This window comes from Amblyraja radiata, chromosome 15 (assembly GCF_010909765.2).
Source record: "Amblyraja radiata isolate CabotCenter1 chromosome 15, sAmbRad1.1.pri, whole genome shotgun sequence".
In the NCBI taxonomy this organism is placed as follows: Eukaryota; Metazoa; Chordata; class Chondrichthyes; order Rajiformes; family Rajidae; genus Amblyraja; species Amblyraja radiata.
In genome coordinates, this window is record NC_045970.1 from 58,308,226 (window position 1) to 58,330,945 (window position 22,720).

Sequence of the window (22,720 nt, forward strand, 5' to 3'; positions counted from 1 at the left end):
CCAGCGTGTACAAGCCGAGTCTATCCAGTCTTTCCGGAAACCTCCTAGCAAAATCTTTTTATTTGGGGGTGACCTATCTAGAAGGTCAAGGAGTTGGACAATGAAGCCAAACTGGAGCTCATCTAAACGTCCAAACATCATCCTCAAAGGTATCGCCCTTATGCTGGAAGATGTGTACACCCACAACACACGGCCTCGGGGATCCAGAAGAAAACAGTAAAACCAGAAGGAAGCAAGGAGGTTGGTGCGAGAAGACATCGAATAAATAACCTTTGACACTCCTATCTTAAACAGTATCCGGGGATACACAATAGAATTTTACAACACATAATCTTCTAGTCCAGCTGATTTATCGAGAGAGGAATTTGGAGGAGAACACCAAATGGATATTGGGCTATAGTATTTGCTGATGTTTTTACACGATATGTAACACCAGATGCAGATCTATCAAAGGTCAAAGGTATTTTATTAGTCACATTCACATACACCCAGGTGTAGTGAAGTGAAATACTTTTTGCCATTTTGCAGCACACATAACACCAATGAGAATCTTAAACACATAGAACATCCCCCCACAATGGCTCCCACAATGAGGGAAGGCACAAAGTCCAGTCCCCAACCCCAGTTCACCCATAGTCGGGCCTATTGAGGCCTCCAAAGTTGCCTCTACGGAGGCCCGATGTTCCTGGCCGTTCTCGCCGGGTGATGTTGCACCGGCGTCGGGAGAGTCCTCTCAGCGGCTTGGGAACCCTGGAACGGCCGTCTCCGTACTGGAGGCCGCGGCTTCCAAAGCCAACAAGGCCGCGCCGGTTGGAGCTCCACAACTGGCGATCTCGTCGCGAGATCCCAGGCTCCCGATGTTAAGTTCAGCGCCGCCGCCCGCAGCTGGTCGCTCCACAGTCCCGCAGTCCGCGATGTTTTACCCGGCGGTCTCAGCTCACCGGAGCTCCAGCGCGGCGACCCAGGCAAGGCATCGCCCGCTCCGCGCTAGCACTGTGCCGCCTCCGAAAGCCGTGGTTCTGGGCGGTCCCCCACAGGAAACGCCGCTCCAGGCCCGCTGGTAGGCCGCGAGGTCGAAGCTGCAGCCCTTAGAAAAGCTGCCTCTCCGACCAGGTAGGGACCCTGAAAGGTAGTTTCCCCCTCCCCCCCCCCTCCCCGCCCCCCACATAAAAAAAGTCTAGACCTCCAACAAAACACTTACTAACTAAAATAAAAAATAAAAAGATGAAGAGACAGACAGCTGCTGGCTGGGCAGCCGTGCACACTACTCGTATCCAGACATAATCACCAATTACCAAATATGTCATATGGGATACAAGCACTGGACATCAGCAACAGATAGGGTTTTAGCTGCATTGCAAGGGAAGAATTATTATCTACGTATTCCCTTCCTAACAAAATAGGATATGGCGCTTGACGCATCAATCATAGATCAGATCTCGGCTTTTTGGCTAAGATCAAGTATAATATCTGTTCTTTTCAGTTTAAATGTCTGATATGTCCCTTATCTAGGGACCATATTATAAAATTAAATAAATAAATAAATAAATAGAAAATAATTTTTTTTTTTAAAAGGGAAAAATAAATAAAACGATATATTCGTTTTAAGAACAGAAACCTTTTCTATTGTTAAGTTTCTTAGTTTTAAGAACGAAAATGGCAAGCATTGATTCAAAGGATGCTTACAATTTCAGTACCCATAACAGGTGACCACGGACGTTATTTTTATCTAATTGGATGGCTCAGCTCTAGCAGTATAGAACACTACCTAATGTGTTTACATTAGCACCTAGGTTATTTACAAAATATGACAACCAGCCACACAATGGTAATGGCTTCTTTGGATGACATACTAATTGTGTGGAAACTTAGGACGGGCTGAACAAACGGTAACAGCCACTTAACAATCATTTGGAAACTAGGATCATTATCCATCCAATTAAATCAAAATTAAAGCCTTCAAACTAAAGGGATTATTTGGGGTTCACCATTAACTCAGTTCCTCATGTCAGTAACTTTGCCAACAGAGGTTACAACCTTAATAGAGGCATACAGCAACATCATTGACATGAGGATAAACCATCCATCAGACTGGTAGCAAGAATATTGGCAACATATGGTTTCCAGCCACATAATTCAGACCCTTACATTATAAAGATTTACAGAGGGCCAAAATATGAGCTCTTAAAATTAATGGTGATCATTTCGATAGAATGATGAAGCAATGCAGAAGCCATATTGGAACTAAATGGTGGAAAGATTACATTGGGCATTGCTCCAATACTATCATTGTCAGCAACCAGTCTATGGTCCTACATATGGATACTATGCACTAGGATGGTGTGTTACCAATTCCATCTCCAGCTGTGGAGGAAGATGGAATACACAGAAAGCATCATTATTACTAACACTGGGCATAACTACCTGGAAATGTTGGGTGTTTTTTCATGGCCTAAAGTCATGTTGCTCTGGAATATATTAAACAGGTTATTAGATTATAAATTAACAACACTACTGTGGTAGCACATATCAACCACATGGGTGAAAGGGAATCTACATCATGTAACATTCTGGCCAACACAATTTGGCAACCTCATCAGGGGGGGGGGGGGGGTACTAAGGGAAATACTACGAGACTCTGCGTCTGGTGTTTAAATAGTACCCGACTGACCTACCCCACCATGGTTCTAGGTGGTACTGGGAATGAGATTAGAACCATGCAGTTCCATCCAAAACAGACGGCCAGAGCAATGGACATGATCACAGCGGGCCACAGACAATCAACCTAAAGACAATGTCTAAAATACATTAACTAATGGGAGATGTGTTGCAACCATAATACATCATCCAGCCTGTTAGGAAGCTTTGTTAACCTACAGGGGCTTAGTATTAGTGACATCAACTGTGCCAGAAGTGGCCCATATACTTACCTATGGCAAGAGAACGGAACAACAGCTTATGAGGGACACTTTTTATGGGAATTCCCCAAAGACCAGGTATTCCCAAATATGGGACATCAGCATCGTCTTAACGTTGTTAAAGAACTGGGCTCCATCCACAGCGCTGTCATTACAGTTTTTGACATTTTACAAAACTGTCATGCTGATGGCCTAGGTCACGGCACTAAGGACTCAGTCCCTACCAAATTAAGGCTGGAATCCTTGACCAGTTCACCTGGCAACTTACACTTCTATATTCAGGAATTAGGGAACTAAACAGACAGGGGTCAGCAGGCCTTAAAATAACATTTTTTTAGAGCCTACCCTACGGATGATTGACTGTGTTGTGAGACATCTACAAATATACATGGAACAAACCCAGACCATCAGTGGCACAGAAGAGGAACTTCTCATCAACGACAGACAGCCTCATTAAAGAATAACAGGCCAGGCCAGCTAAATGGCTAACATAGTATTGACAAAAAGTTGGTGTAAACACTAACTGGGTTAAAATCTCACTCCACCAGGCTGCAGCAACATCGGCAGCATTTAAATTGGAGGTTCCTATGGATAAAATCCTCTGGACTGCAGGATGGCCATCGGAAAGAACATTCTACAGATTATAACTGACCAGTAATGGAAACTTGAATTTTTCAGAAACATTGTTAAGTTTCTGTACCATAATTTACCCCAAAAAACAGGGGCTATCAATTATTATTAACTTTATGGTTATTTATATATATCATATTGATGTTCAATATGTTATCACTAGTCTCCCCAAAACCAAGGCAGACGTGATGATGGACTCGTTCCACGGCTTGAATCACTGAGCTTTGAAATCTTCATGTAGTTACTCACGTGACTCCGAAGTAAAATAGTAAGATTAAACGAGAACTTACCAGTTCGAAGTTTGATCTGTATTTTATGAGGAGTAACGTTGAGGGAATACATGCCCTCCGCTCCCACCCTTGATCATAAACACAACTGGTATCTTTTCTCTAATCTTACTATGCTTAAGTCATTACAGGTATCTGTGATTCACTCCGCTGCTTTGAAGAATGACACACGTGCGTACTGGCGGGTTCTTCGTGTATTGCGTAAGATGGCGGCGCGTCCAGACGCAGCGGCTTTGCGCTCCCAAGCCCGAGTTTACTCGGAGCAGCCCAGTACCGAACGCGGCTGGAAAAACAAGGTAATTAAACACCCCAGAACCCCTAGAACCCATAGGAATCCTAGTAACCCCGGAAACCCCGGAAACCCCAGGAACCATAAGAAGAAACTCACCTACAGGACGAGGGAATCCAAGACCCGCATCGCAATCCCGACTGGTCGCACATGGAGCCGCTCGGAACTACTCAGCATCGGACGTGGCTGCAAGAAACTGGCTTGTGAGTACTACAGTACCCTTACCGTCCCGTCGGAGCTGGGCAGGAAAGATCCTTGGATCACCACTCCGGAGGGCAGGAGACGGAGCAAGCGCCGGGAACGGAAGCAGAAACGTGGAAGGCGAGCGGGGGTGAAGGACAGGCTACGGAGGGCTCCACAAAGACCATCGCTCCCAAGCGTCTTTCTGGCGAATGTCCGGTCACTCACCAAGAAGCTGGATGAGGTAAGGCTCTGGATCAACACCCAGCGATCCCTGGAAGACTGCTGTGTGCTGATCTTCACAGAGACCTGGCTCAGCGCGCTGGTTCCCGATGGGGCTGTGGACCTGACCAACCGGTCACTGCATCGTGCTGATAGAACAAAGGACTACGGTAAGAGTAAGGGTGGCGGGCTCTGCATCTACATCAACAATGACTGGTGCACCAACCACACTGCAGTAGAGAGCTACTGTTCCCCAGACCTGGAATACCTGCTGCTTAAATGTAGACCGTTTTACCTGCCTCGGGAGTTTACTGTGGTTATCATCATGGCCATATACATCCCACCACAGGCTAATGTTAACCTAGCGCTAGCACAGCTGCACTCGGCCATCAGTAAGCAGCAGGATGCTCACCCCGACGGTGCCTTCATTGTTGCAGGGGACTTTAACCAGGTCGACCTACGTGCCACACTCCGCAAATTCCACCAGCATGTGCAGTGCCCTACCAGGGGCTCAAACACGTTGGATAAAGTGTACACCAACATCAAGGACTCATACAGAGCTCTCCCCTGCCCATCCCTGGGACAATCCGATCACCTCTCACTGTTTCTACTGCCTGCATACAGACCCCTCATCCGCAAGACCAAACCTGCAATAAGGACGGTCAAAATATGGCCCGAGGACACCACCCTACAACTCCAGGACTGCTTTGATCGCACCGACTGGGACCTGTTTGCACAGATAGACTTGGTGCAGAGATAGATGGTGCAGAGATAGACTTGGAGGAGTACACATCCACTGTGCTCTCCTACATCAACTGCTGTGTGGAGACTGTCACAGTGGACAAGCAAATAAAGATGTTCCCAAACCGGAAACCCTGGATGAACAAGGAGGTTCAGGATCTGCAAAGGGCACGCAACAGCGCCTTTAAATCCAGTGACACTTCTGCCTACAGTGCGGCCAGGTCGAACCTGAACAGAGGCATAAAAAAGGCGAAAGTCATCCACAGGCAAAGGGTAGAAGACCACTTCAACACCGCGGACACCAGAAGCATGTGGCAGGGTGTCAGGGACATCACTGACTACAAGAGCAGCCCCGCCTGCCCCCACGGTGATATCACACTGGCCAACGAACTAAATACCTTCTTTGCCCGGTTCGATACTGGCAACACCACCAGGTGTGGAATAACCCCGGCCATAGCGGAGGGACAGGCCTTAACACTGAGCACTCAGGAGGTACAGTGCGCTCTGCGTAGGATCAATCCACGCAAGGCTGCAGGCCCGGATGGAGTACAGGGAAGAGTATTAAAGGACTGTCCTGGACAGCTGGCGGAGGTATTCACGAGAAACTTCAATCTATCTCTATCTCTGGCAACGGTCCCCAAGTGCCTGAAAACAGCCACCATAGTGCCGGTGCCGAAAAAGTCCAAAATCACCAACCTCAACGACTACCGGCCGGTTGCCCTGACTCCAATCCCTATGACGTGCTTCGAAAGGCTGGTCCTCTCCCATATTAAATCCAGCATCCCTGCCTCACTGGACTCCCATCAATTTGCATACAGGGCAAATAGATCGACAGAGGATGCCATCTCTCTGGCCCTTCACACTGTCCTGACTCACCTGGACAGACAGGGGACGTATGTGAGGATGCTCTTCATTGACTATAGCTCTGCATTCAATACAGTCATCCCCACCAAGCTCACCACCAAACTCCACCAGCTAGGCCTCAGCTCACCGATATGCGCTTGGATCCTGAACTATCTCACGGAGCGACCGCAGGCAGTGAGACTGGGCCCGCACCTGTCCTCCACCATCACCCTGAGCACCGGCACACCACGGGGTTGTGTTCTAAGCCCCATGCTCTACTCCCTCTTCACTCACGACTGTGTCCCTGCATTCGACGCCAACACCATCGTGAAGTTTGCAGACGACACAACAGTGATTGGGCTGATCACCAACGGTGATGAAACAAACTACAGAGCGGAGGTGCAGAACCTGGCGGACTGGTGCGCCAATAACAACTTGGCACTAAACACCTCCAAGACCAAGGAGCTGATTATTGACTTCAGGAGGTCCCATTCTGGAGAATACGACCCAATCTCCATTTACGGGGAAAGTGTGGAGAGAGTGTGCAGCTTTAAGTTTTTGGGCACTCACATTTCAGAAGACCTCACATGGTCCACAAACACCGCCGCACTGGTCAAGAAGGCACAGCAACGACTGTTCTTCCTGAGGACATTAAAAAAGACTGGTCTGCCCCAACAGCTGCTGACAACGTTCTACCGCTGCACCACAGAGAGCATACTAACGTATGGCTTCTCAGTGTGGTATCTCAGCTGCACGGAGACGGAGAGGAGAGCTCTTAAGCGCGTCGTCAACAGAGCGCAGCGGATCATCGGGACAGAGCTACCAGCCTTGGAGGGCATCTACCACACGCGGTGCCTCAGGAAGGCCCTCAGCATCCATAAGGACTCATCACACCCCTGCCACGGTCTGTTTCAACTACTTCCTTCCGGCAGACGTTACAAGGCCTTCTACGCCCGAACCTCCAGACTCAGGAACAGTTTTATCCCAAGAGCAATTGCGGCTCTGAACCGGCCCTAATGAGTGCCCCCCCCCCCCCCACTCCCTTTGGACAGTCTCTCTCAGATGGTCACGTCAATCAATTCAGCCTGCTTATTTATGTATTGTATGTATTTACCTTTCTTGTACATCAGTGGAGCTGCACACTAAATCTCGTTGCACTGACGTGCAATGACAATAAAAGATATATTATTATTATTATATTATTATTCCCTCAACGTTACTCTTCATAAAATACAGATCAGACTTCGAACTGGTAAGTTCTCGTTTAATCTTACTATTTATCGCCCAATGCAAATTTCTTTCAGTTTCTCCGTCTCCCGAGATCGTCTGTCTTATAGACAATAGACAATAGACAATAGGCGCAGGAGTAGGCCATTCGGCCCTTCGAGCCAGCACCGCCATTCAATGTGATCATGACTGATCATCCCCAATCAGCACCCCGTTCCTGCCTTCTCCCCATATCCCCTGACTCCGCTATTTTTACGAGCCCTATCTAGCTCACTCTTGAAAGCACCCAGAGAACCCGCCTCCACTGCCCTCTGGAGTAGAGAATTCCACAGAATCACCACTCTCTATGAGAAAAAGTGTTTCCTCGTCTCCGTTCTAAATGGCTTACTCCTTATTCTTAAATTGTGGCCCCTGGTTCTGGACTCCCCCAACATCGGGAACATGTTTCCTGCCTCTAGCGTGTCCAGGCCCTTAACTATCTTATATGTTTCAATGAGATGCCCTCTCATCCTTCTAAACTTCAGAGGGTACAAGACCATCTGCTCTATTCTCTCAGCATATGAGAGACCCGCCATCCCTGGAATTAACCTTGTAAACCTACGCTGCACTCCCTCAATAGCAAGAATGTCCTTCCTCAAATTAGGGGAACAAAACTGCACGCAATACTCCAGATGTGGTCTCGCTAGGACTCTGTAATACGTCTCACTAGTCTTCTAGTACATCTGTGAGATGTTTGTTTCTTACTTAGCGAAAACGGAACTAAAGTACATGTTCAACTCTCCTGACATTTCCTTGTTCCCCATAATAATGTTAACTGTTTCTGCTGTCAAGGGACCCACAGCTACCTTTCCTAATCTTTTTCTCTTAACATACCTAAATGTGTTTTTACAGCCCTTCTTTATATTCTTGGCGAGCTTACCTTTGTACTTCATCTTTTCACACCGTATTGCCCTTTCTGTTACTTCTGATGTTTCCCAATCATCTAGCTCCCGCCATTCTTTGCTATTTTATACATCTTTTCGTTTAGTTTTATACCGTCCGCAACATCCCTTGTCAGCCACGGTTGCTTCTTAGTCCCCTTAGAATATTTCTTCATCTTTGGACTGAAATGATCCTGCATCTTCTGCATAATGGACAGAAATTCCTGCTATTGCTGTTTCTCCGTCATTCCTGTTTGAATCATTTTCCAGTCGACCTTGGCCAGCTTTTCTCTCATGCCGTCATAGTCCCCTTTGTTCAACCGCAACACTGACAATTCTGATTTAACCTTCTCCCACTCAAATTGCAGATTAAAACTTATCATATTATGGTCACTACCTCCTTGCGGTTCCTTACCTAGATTTCCCCTACTAAATTTGGTGGATTAGACAACACTAAATCCAGAATTGCCTTCTCTCTTGTAGGCTCCAATGCAAGCCGCTTTAAGAATCCATCTCAGAGGCACTCTACAAACTCCATTTCTTGTGTTCCAGAACCAACCTGATTTCAGTCAGTCCCTCTGTTAACCCTCGCAAGGGCGTCCATTTCATCCCTCACCAATAGAGCTACCCCACCTCCAGTGCCCAAATTCCTGGATCATATTGAATGTCAGTGCTGTCTCGAAAGGAGAGTGACCTACGCCTACAGCTATTTTCTGTGTTTCTGTGTTTCTCCATCCCTGCTGGTGACTGCATTAATTGCAATCTGTGTGTTACCTTCCACTGGATCATTGACAGTAGGAATTATACCGGTACCCAGCCAGACTGTGGCCTCGCATTGATCTTTCGTCGATGTTATAAGCCGCGGTGCAGCGATTCCCACCACCTTTGGCCGTACAGCCTCTCATCAAACAAACAAACAGGCCTTGCACTGGCCTTCCTGCATTATTGCGGAGTTGCACAGGGGAGCGGCTGCCTCTGCTGACAAAACACCTCCGCTTATACCAAGGTACAGAGAAAGACGTTTGTTGCATACTAACTAATCAGTGGAGAGAAATTACATGGTAACAATCGAACCATTCACAGTGTACAGCTACATGATAATGGAATAAAGTTAAGTGCAAGATAAAGCCATCAGAGTCCGATAAGGTTAATCAGAGGGTCAGCGATGAGGTAGATAGTACTGCAGGATTGCTCTCTAGTCGTGGCAGGGTGGTTCAGTTGCCTGATAACCGCTGGGAAGACCATCTCCATGAATCTGGAGGTGTGAGTTTGCACACTTCTATATCTCCTGCCCGATTGGAGCGGGGACTGTGCGTTCACCCTATCTACTCCCCCCCCCCCAATATGTTCAGAACCCTGAATGGTTCAAATGGTCTACTGAACGTCAGAGAAACGTCAGAGACATATCAAATGTTGCACATCAGATTCCAGGCCACCAAACAAATCAGCAGGCGTAACGGTCCCCTTCTCAAACTCTCTCTCTCCTCGCACATCGATTGGAATATTTTCAAAAATTCCCAGGACGCCACCCGCACCGAAACCAACAGGCCAGCAGAGGTTCCCGCTCAGTTCTCCGGGATAGGCTGCAGGATCTGTCTGGCGACCTGGTTTCCAGCCTCTCATCACGCAAACTATTTATTCCATGAGAAAGCGCGATGGGAATCCTCCTGTTTGTTGTGCTGTCACTCTGCTTACGCCGTGAGTACCGGTCCCCTACTCCCTCACATTGAGGGTTTAACATAACACAACTCGAGTCCACTCCGACCTGAATTCCAAACACTGTCCGCGATTTACCCTTCTTCCGTGGTTCGAATCGAATTCCCACTCACCTCTCCCTGTGTTTAATCTACAGACTCCTTCAGTCAGTCAGTGACCCAGAGCCCGAATGCGGTGACTGGAAAAGAGTGTCAGTCCGTCACCATCACCTGCCTTTTCCAAGAAGGTTCCATTGGCAGGTACGAATATAATGTAGGACGTTTCTTCAAGCAAGCACAACCCGGTGCTAAACGGCAACGGATCACAACAGGTGGACGGTTTGTTGTGTCGTCCAATAAAGCGGAAAATACATTTACGGTGAAAATTATTCGTTTGAGAGTTGAGGACATGGCCACATATTACTGTCAAGCTGAGTACAAGTGGAGAATACACAGTGATGGGCCTGCGGTTCCAGCAATACAAAAACCCTGACGGCAGATTCTAGTAGTAACGTGAAGACGCGAGGTGAATCCACAGGGTAACCCACGGGCCCGCTTTGTCCCGCCTGCCCTGCATTCTGGGGTGCAACGGATGAAAATGCGTGCGATTCAAACAATGGGGTTTCTCTATTTGGCGAGTGCGGCTGGATAATGCCCCCTGTACCGAATATGGTGGAAATGAACTGCCATCGAGAATGACTGACCACTCTTCTGATGCACAACTCCAGACGGGATCCAGTTACAGAAACTGCATTCCGAAAAATGCATTCGCTGAACGTTAATCTCCTGCCCGCCCGTCTCACCGGGCGCCTGGGGATTTGTAAGTGACGTGAAACAACGTGTGGCAGTTGGGATATCCACAGTGTAGGAGAGTCGAGTAAAAACTCACCCCATTCAAGATATATATTCTTGGGTTCCGGAACCAAAATCATACGATTATTGTTCGTGACGCTGTAGTCCATATAAATTACACAGGGATTACCACATTCCGTTAACATTCCTTAATAATTGGTTCCCTGTTTGTCAAAGCACACCTGCCTGCGTGGGCGATCACGCTGTTCTTAGATCTGTTTCTTAGCGGGAACCGGTCGACCCACCGAGGATTGGGGAGCGGACAGTTACTGGTTGGTCTGAAACTCCTGGAATAATTGGACAGCGATTCTAATGGTTGCCGGGCAAATCGCGGTGAGAACTGTTCTTGTACGGCGAGCATCGACAGGCGGGGCACTGTGGACTATTGGGACACCTACTGTCAGGATGGGACGGGGACGACGGGGACTGTCACAGCCGGTAAGTATCCTAAACCTCTCTCATCCGCGGCTGTTCTTGGAAATATTCAGTTTCGTTTAATATTGGATAATGAGGCATGAATTGCTTTCCAATTGAAACAGGTTCTATTGATAAAAGTTTCCAGCAACTTGGTCAAGATGTTACGGTACGCGTGAGTCCGATGAGAGGATATGTAGGGCTCCCCTACATCAGGTTCAAGAATAGCTTATTCCCCAAAACCATCAGGGTCTGGAACACCACACAGCGCTAACCACAGCTATGGATTTCCATGCAGACACAAGGATGATGAAATTGGGCTCTGAAATCTAGAAACCAAATGTCGGCTACCAATGTTCTCGGAAATGCTGTCTGACCAGCGGAGCTATTCCTACCTACAAACCGCCGACTTGCAACCTGTCACCCTGCTGGCTCCAGAGCACTTGGCCAATTCACCCTATTATTCTGCAGGGCCGGGACCTAGGAGGTGCGCGAATCCACGGCTGCTCAAATCTGAATCAGAGTGATAAGTAATGTGGGATATTTTCTGTTGGGAACAGTTCATAAGATCATAAGAATCTGTTTATTCGGATAATTGTGTCTGATCCGCCATTCGATCATGGCTTAATATGTTATTCCTCCCAACCTCATTCGCCTGCCTTCTGCCTGTAACGTCTGACGCCGTTATTAACAAGAAACTGTTAATCTCGGCTTTCAAAATACCCACTGAATTGACCTCTCCAATTTCTGGACCCAGCTTTCTCCACCTCTTCCCAGCTCTCCCTCAGCCCACTGTCTCCACATCTTCCTTTCTTCAACGCCCTCTCCCCCATCTCAGATTAGTCTGAAGATGGATCTCGAACCGAAACGTTGCCTATTTCCTTCGCTCCATAGATGCTGCTTCACCCGCTGAGTTTTGAACACATTTGATCAAATCGCTGCCTAAAAAACATCTACATTACATCCCGGCTTTTATATTCTAGTCATCTCGAAATAAATGCTAACATTGAAATAGTCTCCCTCACCGCCGATTCACTCTACAAAGTCACATTTTGGAATTCCCGCATCAACATTCCCAAGTCCCTTTGTACCTCCATTTCTGAATTCTCTCCCCATTTAGAAAATAGTCGACGTCGGTATTCCTTCCGCCAAAGTGCATGCCTGTATAGTGTGCTGTGTAGTATTCCATCTGCCACTTATTTAACCCCCCTCTCCCACCCTGGTCAAGCAACTCTGCAGACTCCATGCTTACTCAACACTACCTGCCCCTTCACCTATTTTTGGCATCGTCCGCGATATCAGCCGAAAATCCATCAATTGCATAATCCAGATCGTAAACATACAACGTGAAAAGTAGTGAACCCAACATTGTCCCATTAGTCAAAGGGAGCAAGCGGAAAAGATCACTTTCATTCCAATAGTTTGCCCTGCAACGGACAGCCTATCTTCTATCCACACTGATACCTTATCTCTAACACCAATACTACAATCTTAATTAGCCGCTTCGCGTCCTGCACCGTTTAATATGCATCAGAAAATTTAAATAAGCAGCATTTCTGACTTTCTTTTGTCCATCCTGCTTGTTACGTTCACAAAGAATGTCAACAGATTTGACAGACAAGAGGCCGCTCCCCCCCCCCCCCCCCCCCCCCCCCCTTGCTGACTTATCCGATTTTATCATGTGCTTCAAGGTAACTGGAACCTCATTTTTACTAATGGTCTCTAAAATCTTACCAACTATTGAAGTCATGCTAACCGCCTTATCATTACATCGGGCTTATAAATGTATCCCATACAATTCATGGGATTGATCAACGCCCGCTGCGTGTGAGCGCCTGGGAAATAATCTATTTCTTACTCCGGGAAACATAGGGAGGTTGGCGGGAGAGTAGATGGGCTGTGAGTGAAGCTGGAGCCCTCTGTAAATCTTCAACAAACTGAAATCAAAACGACAGCGGGCAGACCTGTTGAAACGGTTGGCTGGAGGGGGAAATATGAACCGCAAGCAGCAAAAAGCGGGCGACCAAGATTGAAAACTAAAACTGTTCTTCAATTAAATGAAAGTAAAACGTAGAAGAACGTGGCCCAGTGAAGAAATAAACAACTCTTAATACATAAAGGGCAAAGCTTTTACCCCGGGTTGTGTAAATTGCACTTAAAAGATGACCGGCCTCCCCTTTAAAATAGCTACAGAAAAATTCAAATATTTGGGAATTGAAATTACTAGAAATTACCAGGATATGTTTAAAGCCAATTATAATACCTTACTTAAGAAATTAAATAATTTGATTAAATTCTGGAAAACACTTCCGATGTCCTTAATAGGCAGAATAAACGCTATAAAAATGATTTTCTTACCACAAATTCTATACCTATTTCAATCAATACCTATATATTTCCCAAAAAAGTTTTTCAAAAAATTGGACTCAGACATTACAAATTTCATATGGGATTATAAACCCCATAGAATACAAAGAACACACCTTAATAAACGAAAAGAGTGGGGGGGTCTAGCGCTCCCTAACTTTATGTATTATAATTGGGCAGTAAATATTAAAAATATGATTCACCTGCTGGACAATTCTGCCCAGCAGGCGGACTGGATTGTAATGGAAAAAGGGGACTGCTCCCCGAGTAATATAGGAGCGATTATCCTCTCACCAATAAATCTGAATAATAAAAATTATAATAAAAACCCAATTATACATAGCACAATTAGAACATGGAAACAAATAAAACAGAATCTAAAATTAAGAAACCTATCTCTCTCAATACCAATAGCCAATAACCCATCGTTTAAACCATCAATCATAGACAAATCATTTATACAATGGGAAAGAATGGGAATCAAAACGCTCGAAGATCTGTATGAAGTGGGAAAATTACTATCATTTCAACAACTACAACTGAAATATAATTTGAAAAATAACCAATATTTTAAATATCTTCAAATTTGTGATTATTTGAAAAAATACACAAAAGACTATCGTAATATGCCTTCCGACTTACTGGATGAAGCAATGAAGACAAAGGCGGAATCAGCTAATTTAATATCGTACTTATATAATATCATTTTAAACATAGAAATACCCACAACAGATGGAATTAGAAGAGACTGGGAACAATAATTAGCTATAAAAATTTCAAAAGAGAGCTGGGATAATCATTTACTACAGGTGCATAAATGCTCGATCAATGTACGACATACGCTTATCCAATTCAAAACATTACATAGACTATATTATTCAAAAACTAAATTAAATAAAATCTTTCCTAATGTTTCACCAATCTGTGATAAATGTCTGTGTCAAGAAGCTACCATAGCGCATTCGTTTGTTTTTTGTACAAAAATCCAAAAATTCTGGCATGGAATATTTGATATTTTTCAAAATTAATTAAAATAAAACTGGTACCAAAACCAGAATGGATCATTTTTGGGATATCGGAAGGTATCCCTGAATTAAACGTGTATCAGAAGAATTTACTCAATTACGGGCTAATAATGGGGAAAAGGCTCATACTTAAATTCTGGAAAAATGCGCCCACACCAACAATAAAAATGTGGACATCAAATATGTTTGAAACATTACATCTGGAAGAGATGAGATTCCTCTTAGCAGGTAAAGCAAACCAATTCCAAAAGACGTGGTCGACGTTTATGGACCTATTACAAGCATGAGGTGCAATAGTAATTTTAAAAATAAATAAATAAATAAATGGTATCAGGACCTGGCAATGGGAGGTAAAACAACAAAAACAGACTTGGTTGGTAGTCTTTCTGCGGAGTTTAATGTTATAATAGAGCGATTGTCCTTACTTTCTTTTTCTTTCTTTTCTAGGGTCTACTTTCTTACTTTACTTCCTTCTCTAACTTCTTTTCTAAGGGGCTTTCTTTTCCCAACACTCTCTTGCACTTCACGACTCTTGCGCACCTTCTTTGCTTTCCTTACTTCTATCTTTTTCTTAAAGCTTAAAAAAAATGAAGCGGTACAAAAAATGTATTAAGATATATGTGTTGTGTGTTATTGTAATTTACCGTACTTCTAATAAAAATAATAAAAAAAAAAAAAAAAAAAAGATGACCGGCCAGTTGTTAAACACAGAAGGCTGTGGAGGCCAAGTCAGGGGGAAAATAAGGCAGCGACAGATAGATTTTTGATTAGTCGAGGCGTCAGAGGTTTTGACATTGCGTAGAAGGCAGGAGAATGGGGTTCGGAGGGTGAGATATTTCAACCATTATGGAATGGCGTAGTAGGCTTGATGGATCGAATGACCTCGTTATACTAGTATCACAGGACCTTCTGACCTTATGCCTTAAATGCCAACACACCACTGTTGAACCTTAACTATATCCAGGAAGGGATACACTTCAGTCAAGCTGTGGAGAGAATGACTAGTTCTATTGTTTTAACGCCAAGAACTTAATTACAAAATGTTAGAGAACCGACAAAGATAATTTGTCTCAATAATCGGATCCCGACTCTCTGAATCAGCCCTACTATTATTCCGTGCTCGTTCTGACTGTTCCCAGAGCCTGGAATGTTTCTAACACACAACAGAACTTTTTATTCTGTTGTCGGGGGACGTTTGTTTTGAATTACACAATATGTTGTGTCATTTTTCTTAATTTTAATTTTTCTATGGATGTACGGAAGCTTAATTATTTTTTTTCAATGTAAAGCACTTTGGTCTCAACGCGAGTTGATTTAAACGTACTATATAAATAAATTTACTTTACTTTTACTTTACTTTCATAGCCAGAGTTTGACCTCGCGGATATTCGTGAGTGCTTTTCACAACGGCAGCACGCTGACGTAACGGAAGTGGTGCTGCCTAACAGCGCTTTTAGCCCAGGAGATCAGAGTTCGATCCAGACTCTGGGTGTTGTCTGCACGGAGTTTGTATGTTCTCCCCATAATCTGTGTGGGTTTTCTCCTGGGGTCCAGGGTTTCTTCCCACACTCCAAATACGGACAAGTTTGAGGGTAATTGTCTTTCTATGAATGTAAATATTCCATCGTGTGTGTGGGATAGTGTTAATATACGGGGATTGCAGGAAGGGCGGACTTGGCGGGCCGATGGGTCCGCTTCCGCGCTGTGTCCCTAAACTAAACCAAACTAAACTAAAGTAAATTAACCTAATCGAAATTAAAACTCCACTCGTCGTAGGAACAATGATAAGATTCATAAATAACGTTTCCATACATTTTGCAAAAATGTGATGAACTACCGAAGACAGTAACCAGTTTCTGTATGTGTCACAGTCTCCAACAGTCAATGTTAAAACAATAACGATTCCCCTGTTATTTTCTGCAGATTCAATTTCCGCGGGTTCCCAGAGTCCGCCTCAACAATCCTCTCTTTCTGGTGACACTGCCACCCTTAACTGCGTATATTCCGGATTCTGCTCGTACATAGTACACTGGTACCGGCAGTTCCCAGGGCAGGCTCTGGAATCCCTGCTCCAAACACATACTTCAGGAAAGCAAGATGAGGAAGAGGCTGCCGAAGGTCGTATTTCCGGTTCTCTCGATCCTGCCCAGAAAATCAGTCAGTTAACGCTACCCGAAGTACTGCCGAGCGACGAGGCTGTGTATTACTGTGGGATGAGTCCGCGCATCGCACAATGACAGAGCGTAGTGAGACGGCTGTACCAAAACCTCAGCGTGGCGGAATACAGGCACACAGATTTTACTTAAAGCTCACGCGGCCTCGGCAGGGCTCGCAGCATAATCAAGGACGAGTTGCGCCCTAACTACTCCATCTTCTCCAATACCCATCAGGAAAAAGGCGAATAATTGTGAAAACGCACAACTCCAGATTCAGGGACATTTCTCCCCAGCTGTGATCAGGCAAATTGATCGTCCTCTCACAACCAGAGGACAGTGCTGAACTACTATGTACGTCTTTAGTCAAGTCAAGCCAAGTCACATTTATTTATGCAGCACATTTAAACAACAACTCTCGTTGGCCAAAGTGCTTTACATATGTTATAAGAATAGTACAACAAAAACATACTACATACATATATACATCATGTAGCCCTTACTCAGTGGACGTCAGGAAAGGCTGGGGAGTACAGTGACACTCTGGCTAAGGAAGACACAGACAATCTCCCAGATGTGATGGAGGACAGAGGATCTAAGCGGGTAGAGGAACTGAAAGACATTTTCATTAGGCGAGAAATAGTATTAGGTATGCTAATGGGACTGAAGGATGATAAATCCCCAGGACCTGATGTTCTGCATCCCAGGGTCCTCAGGGAGGCGGCTCTAGAAATAGTGGACGCTTTGGTGATCATTTTCCAATGTTCAATAGATTTAGGATCCGTTCCTGTGGATTGGAGGAAAGCTAATGCTATCTCACTTTTCAAGAAAGGAGCGAGAGAGAAAACAGGGAATTACAGACCAGTTAGCCTGACTTCGGTGGTGGGAAAGATGCTGGAGTCAATTATTAAAGAGGTAATAATGGAGCATTTGGATAGAATTAAAGGGATTAGTACAAGTCAGCATGGATTTATGAAATGGAAATCATGCTTGACTAACCTTCTGGAAATTTTTGAGGATGAGACTATTAAAATGGATGAAGGGGTGCCAGTGGATGTAGTGTATCTAGACTTTCAGAAAGCCTTTGATAAGACACAGCACGGTGACTAACATTAGAGCACGTGGTATTGGGGGTTGGGTGTTGACATGGATAGAAAATTGGTTGGCAGACATGAGGCAAAGAGTGCACGGGTCCTTTTCAGAATGGCAGGCAGTGGCGAATGGAGTGCCGCAAGACTCGGTGTTGGGGCTGCAATTGTTTACCATATATATTAATGATTTGGAAGAAGGAATTAGGAGCAACACTAACAAGTTTGCGGATGACACAAAGCTGGGTGGCAGTGTGAGCTGTGAAGAGGATGTTAGGAGTTTGCAGGGTGACCTGGACAGGTTGAGTGAGTGGGCAGATGCGTGGCAGATGCAGTATGACATAGATAAATGCGAGGTTATCCACTTTGGCGGCAAAACAAGGGGGCAGATTATTATCGCAATGGGGTTAGGTTAGGTAAGGGTGAGGTGCAGCGAGACCTGGGCGTCCTTGTACACCGGTCACTGAAAGTTGGCGTGCAGGTACAGCAGGCAGTGAAGAAAGCTATGGAATGTTGGCCTTCATAACAAGAGGATTTCAGTATAGGAGTAAAGAGGTTCTTCTGCAGCAGTTGTGTAGGGCTCTGGTGAGGCCACATCTGGAGTATCATGTACAGTTTTGGTCTCCTAATTTGATGAAGGACATCCTTGTGATTGAGGCAGTGCAGCGTAGGTTCACGAGATTGATCCCTGGGATGGCGGGACTGTCATATGAGGAGCGATTGAAAAAACTAGGCTTGTATTCACTGGAGTTTAGAAGGATGAGGGGGTATCATATAGAAACATAGAAAATTATAAAGGACTGGTCAAGCTAGATGCAGGAAAAATGTTCCCAATTTAGGGCGAGTCCAAAACCATGGGCAACTGTCTTAGAATAAAGGGAAGGTCATTTAAGAATGAGGTGAGAACAAACGTTTTCACCCAGAGAGTTGTGAATTTATGAAATTCCCTGCCACAGAGGGCAGTGGAGGCAAAGTCACTGGATGGATTTAAGAGAGAGTTAGATAGCGCTCTAGGGGCTAGTGGAGTCAATGGATATGGGGAGAAGGCAGACACGGGTTATTGATATGGGGCATTCAGCCTTGATCACAATGAATGGCGGTGCTGGCTCGAAGGGCCGAATGGCCTCCACCTGCACCTATTTTCTATGTTGCTATGTTTCTATGTATCTATGTTTCTGTCTGCTAACCCTGGGACGGAGCCGCCAAACCACGCTGCCACGATAATTAATTTAATGTTCGCGTGCGTTAGTTTGGATTTTTTAAATTCATACTTCACTTCCTGCTGTTGGAAATGTATGGAGCGGTCGCCCGCATGATTGTGATTTCTGAATATTACATTGAAAACAGTACTTGTGTGTTCCATAGTGTGTTAGTAATGTCCACAGGGATGTTACCTAATCGCCTATTTTCTCCTTTATTTACTTTATAAATGTGCCAGAGATTGGTTTGTTTCGCTGACAAACGCTGAGTGGCAGCACCAGGAGAGATCGCCGAGAATTAAAATGTATTATAGTGAGATCGCGGATATAGAATCTGTGTATTACCCGATTCTTGCAGCAATTGGTGTACCCGGTAGGTAATTGTCGGCACATCTCATTGAAATTACAAAGACAGTTTGAAAAGCGCAGAGGAGTAAAGATGAAGTGAACATACGGAATAACCCGGCAGGGTCAAGGGCTGCACGAAGGCTCAGCGGTGGATGGTGCAGGGCTCGCTCCCCACTACTGTTGATTGTCTTTGCAGTATTGCACCAGAAGTACTGAACACAGTAAACACTTCCCTTCAATCGGGGCATTTTCCCGAAGCCTTAAAAACAGCAGTGATCAAGCCCCTATTGAAGAAGCCTAATGTGGATGCCTCAGCTATGAGCAACTACAGGCCCATATCTAATTTAGCATTTTTGGCAAAGATTATTGAAAGGGTAGTTTACCAACAAATCTACAGCTTTATGACCCAAAACAATATTTTTAATGTTTTCCAGTCGGGATTTCGGCCACATCACAGCACAGAGACTGCACTCACTAAGGTCCTAAACCACATACATCTAAACAGTGATGCATCAAAAGCTTCAGTTTTGGTACTTATAGATCTCAGTGCTGTTTTTGATACGGTGGACCACAACATACAGATTGACAGACTGGAGAAGTGGGTGGGACTCTCTGGTTCTGTGCTGGACTGGTTCAAATCATACTTGAAAGATCGGGATTATTTTGTTTCCCTTGGTAATTTTGAATCAGAACGCACAAAACTCACATGCGGGGTTCCTCAGGGCTCCATTCTTGGACCCATTTTGTTCAACATTTATATGCTCCCCCTAGCTCAGATCATAGAGCATTTTAACATATCCTACCACACTTATGCCGATGACACACAACTATATATCGCAGTGTCACCACATGACTATAGTCCCCTACACTCACTGAGCCAGTGTGTCAAAGATATCAATGAGTGGATGAACCAGAACTTCCTCCAGCTCAATGCAAATAAGACAGAAATTATTGTCTTTTGTCCCAAAAAAACAAGGCTAGTGAGTGCTCAACTCGACTCAATTGCACTGAAAACCACAGAAAAAGCCAGAAACCTTGGTGTAGTTATGGACTCGGATTTGAATTTTAACAGCCATATAAAGACCATTACCAGATCTGCCTATTATCATATAAAAAATATTGCAAGAATCAAGGGATTTCTGTCCAAAGAAGACACTGAAAAACTTGTTCATGCATATATTTTTAGTAGGTTAGATTATTGTAATGGCATCTTTACAGGTCTCAATAAAAAATCAATTAAACAACTGCAGCTTATCCAAAATGCCGCTGCCAGAGTCTTGACCAACACCAAGAATATGGACCACATTACACCTGTCCTTAAATCTTTGCACTGGCTCCCTGTGTGTAAGAGGATAGATTTTAAAATTCTGTTACTGACCTACAAGGCACTGAATGGTCTAGGTCCAAAACACATCTCTGACCTACTTGTTGTATATGAGGCGCCTAGACTCCTCAGGTCTTCAGGGACAGGTTTACTGTGTGTTCCCAGGGTCAGAACTAAAAAGGCTGAAGCAGCATTCGGTTTTTATGCTCCACACCTGTGGAACAAGCTCCCTGAACACCTGAGGTGTGCACAAACTGTAAGCGCATTTAAATCAGGCCTAAAAACACTGTTGTTTAGTATAGCTTTTCCATAACCCGACATGCAGGTAATCTTAACCGTCTAATTTTAACCCTTTTATGTGCTTTTTAAAATCGTTTTATTGTTTCATTGACGTTGTTTTATTATTCATACATTTGTCGTATTGCTTATTTTGCAATTTTTAATTATTGACTATTTTATTTTTTATTTCCTGTAAAGCACCTTGAATTGCAGTTTGCACGAATGGTGCTACACAAATAAATTTGCCTTGCCTAGCCTTGCCTTCCAATGGGGTTCGGTTATAAGATTGTCGTCTGTTTAGGACGGAGAAAATTTGATGAAGGTAACTTACATCGAGGTAGAGTTTGGTCGCAGTCAGAGATTGAAACTACAAAGTTACAATTTGAACCCCGGGAACAAATTGCTTTGTTGCTATTTCATTGTTTGCGTATTTTCGTACTAGTAGAAACATAGAAAGTAGGTGCGAGAGTAGACCACCATGTCCGTCGAGCCCGCACCGCCATTCGCTCATGGCTGAACACTAAACAGACACACTTACCCACAAACAGTAGACACAAGACACAGAACACAAGACACTACCCTCCCCTTTATACCGCTATCACCCCTCTCCACCCCAAGAACCGCGTGATCTCCTGGGGGAGGCAAAAAAACGGATAAAAACCCAGGTCCAATTCGGGAAAAAAAATCCGGGTAATTCCTCTCCGACCCCAATCCAGGCGATCGACACTTGTCCAGGAGATCACTCAGGTCTTACTATACTAACCATACCTAGGTCCATATCCCTGCCCTCTCCCCGTAGCCCCTTATCCCCTCGGCAGCTAAAAAACCATCTATTTTAGACTTAAATATATTTAACGTTTCTGCTTCCACTGCTCCCTGGGGCAGTGAATTCCATAAATTAACCACCCTCTTGGTGAAGAAGTTCTTCCTCATCTCAGTTTTAAAAGAGCCCCCCCCCTTATTCTGCAACTATGTCCCCTAGTTCTAGTTTCCCCGATCATTGGGAACATCCTCGGTGCATCCACCCGATCAAGGCCCCTCACGATCTTATATGTTTCAATGAGATCGCCTCTCATTCTCCTAAACTCCAAAGAGTAGAGCTCCAGCTTACTTAACCTTTCCTCATATGTCAATCCCCTCATTGCAGGAATTAATCTTGTAAACCTTCGCTGCACTGCCTCCAGGGCTAGTACATCCTTCCTTAAGTATGGACCCCAGAACTGTACACAGTATTCCAAATGTGGTCTCACTAATACTGTGTACAGCTGCAGCAAGACCTCCGTGTTTTTATACTCAATCCCCCTAGCAATAAAGGCCAAAACTCCATTGGCCTTCCTGATTGCTTGCTGCACCTGCATACTGACTTTTAGTGATTCATGTACTAATACCCCTAGATCCCTTTGCGTTGCATTACAACGCAGCTCCTCCTCATTTAGAAAATAACTTGCCCTATCATTTTTTCCCCCAAAGTGAATGACTTCACATTTATTAGTATTAAATTTCATCTGCCAAGTTGTTGCCCACTCACCTAGCTTATCTATATCCATTTGCAGACTCTTCCTATCCTCCTCATCCCCAACTTTTCCTCCCATTTTTGTATCGTCCGCAAATTTTGATATATTACACTTGGTTCCCTCCTCCAAATCATTTATATAACTTGTGAACAACTGGGGTCCCAGCACCGACCCTTGCGGAACCCCGCTAGTTACCGGTTGCCGGT

General features: G+C 44.8%; 1 protein-coding gene and 1 pseudogene across 1 annotated transcript; both read left to right on the top strand.

The window, feature by feature from the left end:
* The first annotated feature begins 1,431 nt into the window (after window positions 1-1,431).
* On the top strand, window positions 1,432-1,542 carry LOC116981680 (annotated as a pseudogene).
* An 8,370-nt stretch (window positions 1,543-9,912) lies between these two features.
* On the top strand, window positions 9,913-16,846 carry LOC116981481 (Ig heavy chain Mem5-like). The gene is made up of 4 exons (XM_033034531.1): window positions 9,913-9,955; window positions 10,110-10,392; window positions 11,171-11,241; window positions 16,533-16,846. The coding sequence occupies exons 1-4, from the start codon at window positions 9,913-9,915 to the stop codon at window positions 16,844-16,846; spliced, it is 711 nt and encodes a 236-aa protein (XP_032890422.1).
* Window positions 16,847-22,720: the final 5,874 nt, after the last annotated feature.

What these genes read in the sequence shown, in the direction of transcription:
- LOC116981481 (XM_033034531.1), top strand. Translation starts at nt 9,913, where the DNA reads ATGGGAATCCTCCTGTTTGTTGTGCTGTCACTCTGCTTACGCC. An exon ending in GCTGTCACTCTGCTTACGCC is followed by an intron (nt 9,956 to 10,109) that starts GTGAGTACCGGT and finishes TTTAATCTACAG; the next exon opens with ACTCCTTCAGTCAGTCAGTG. An exon ending in GACGGGGACTGTCACAGCCG is followed by an intron (nt 11,242 to 16,532) that starts GTAAGTATCCTA and finishes TATTTTCTGCAG; the next exon opens with ATTCAATTTCCGCGGGTTCC.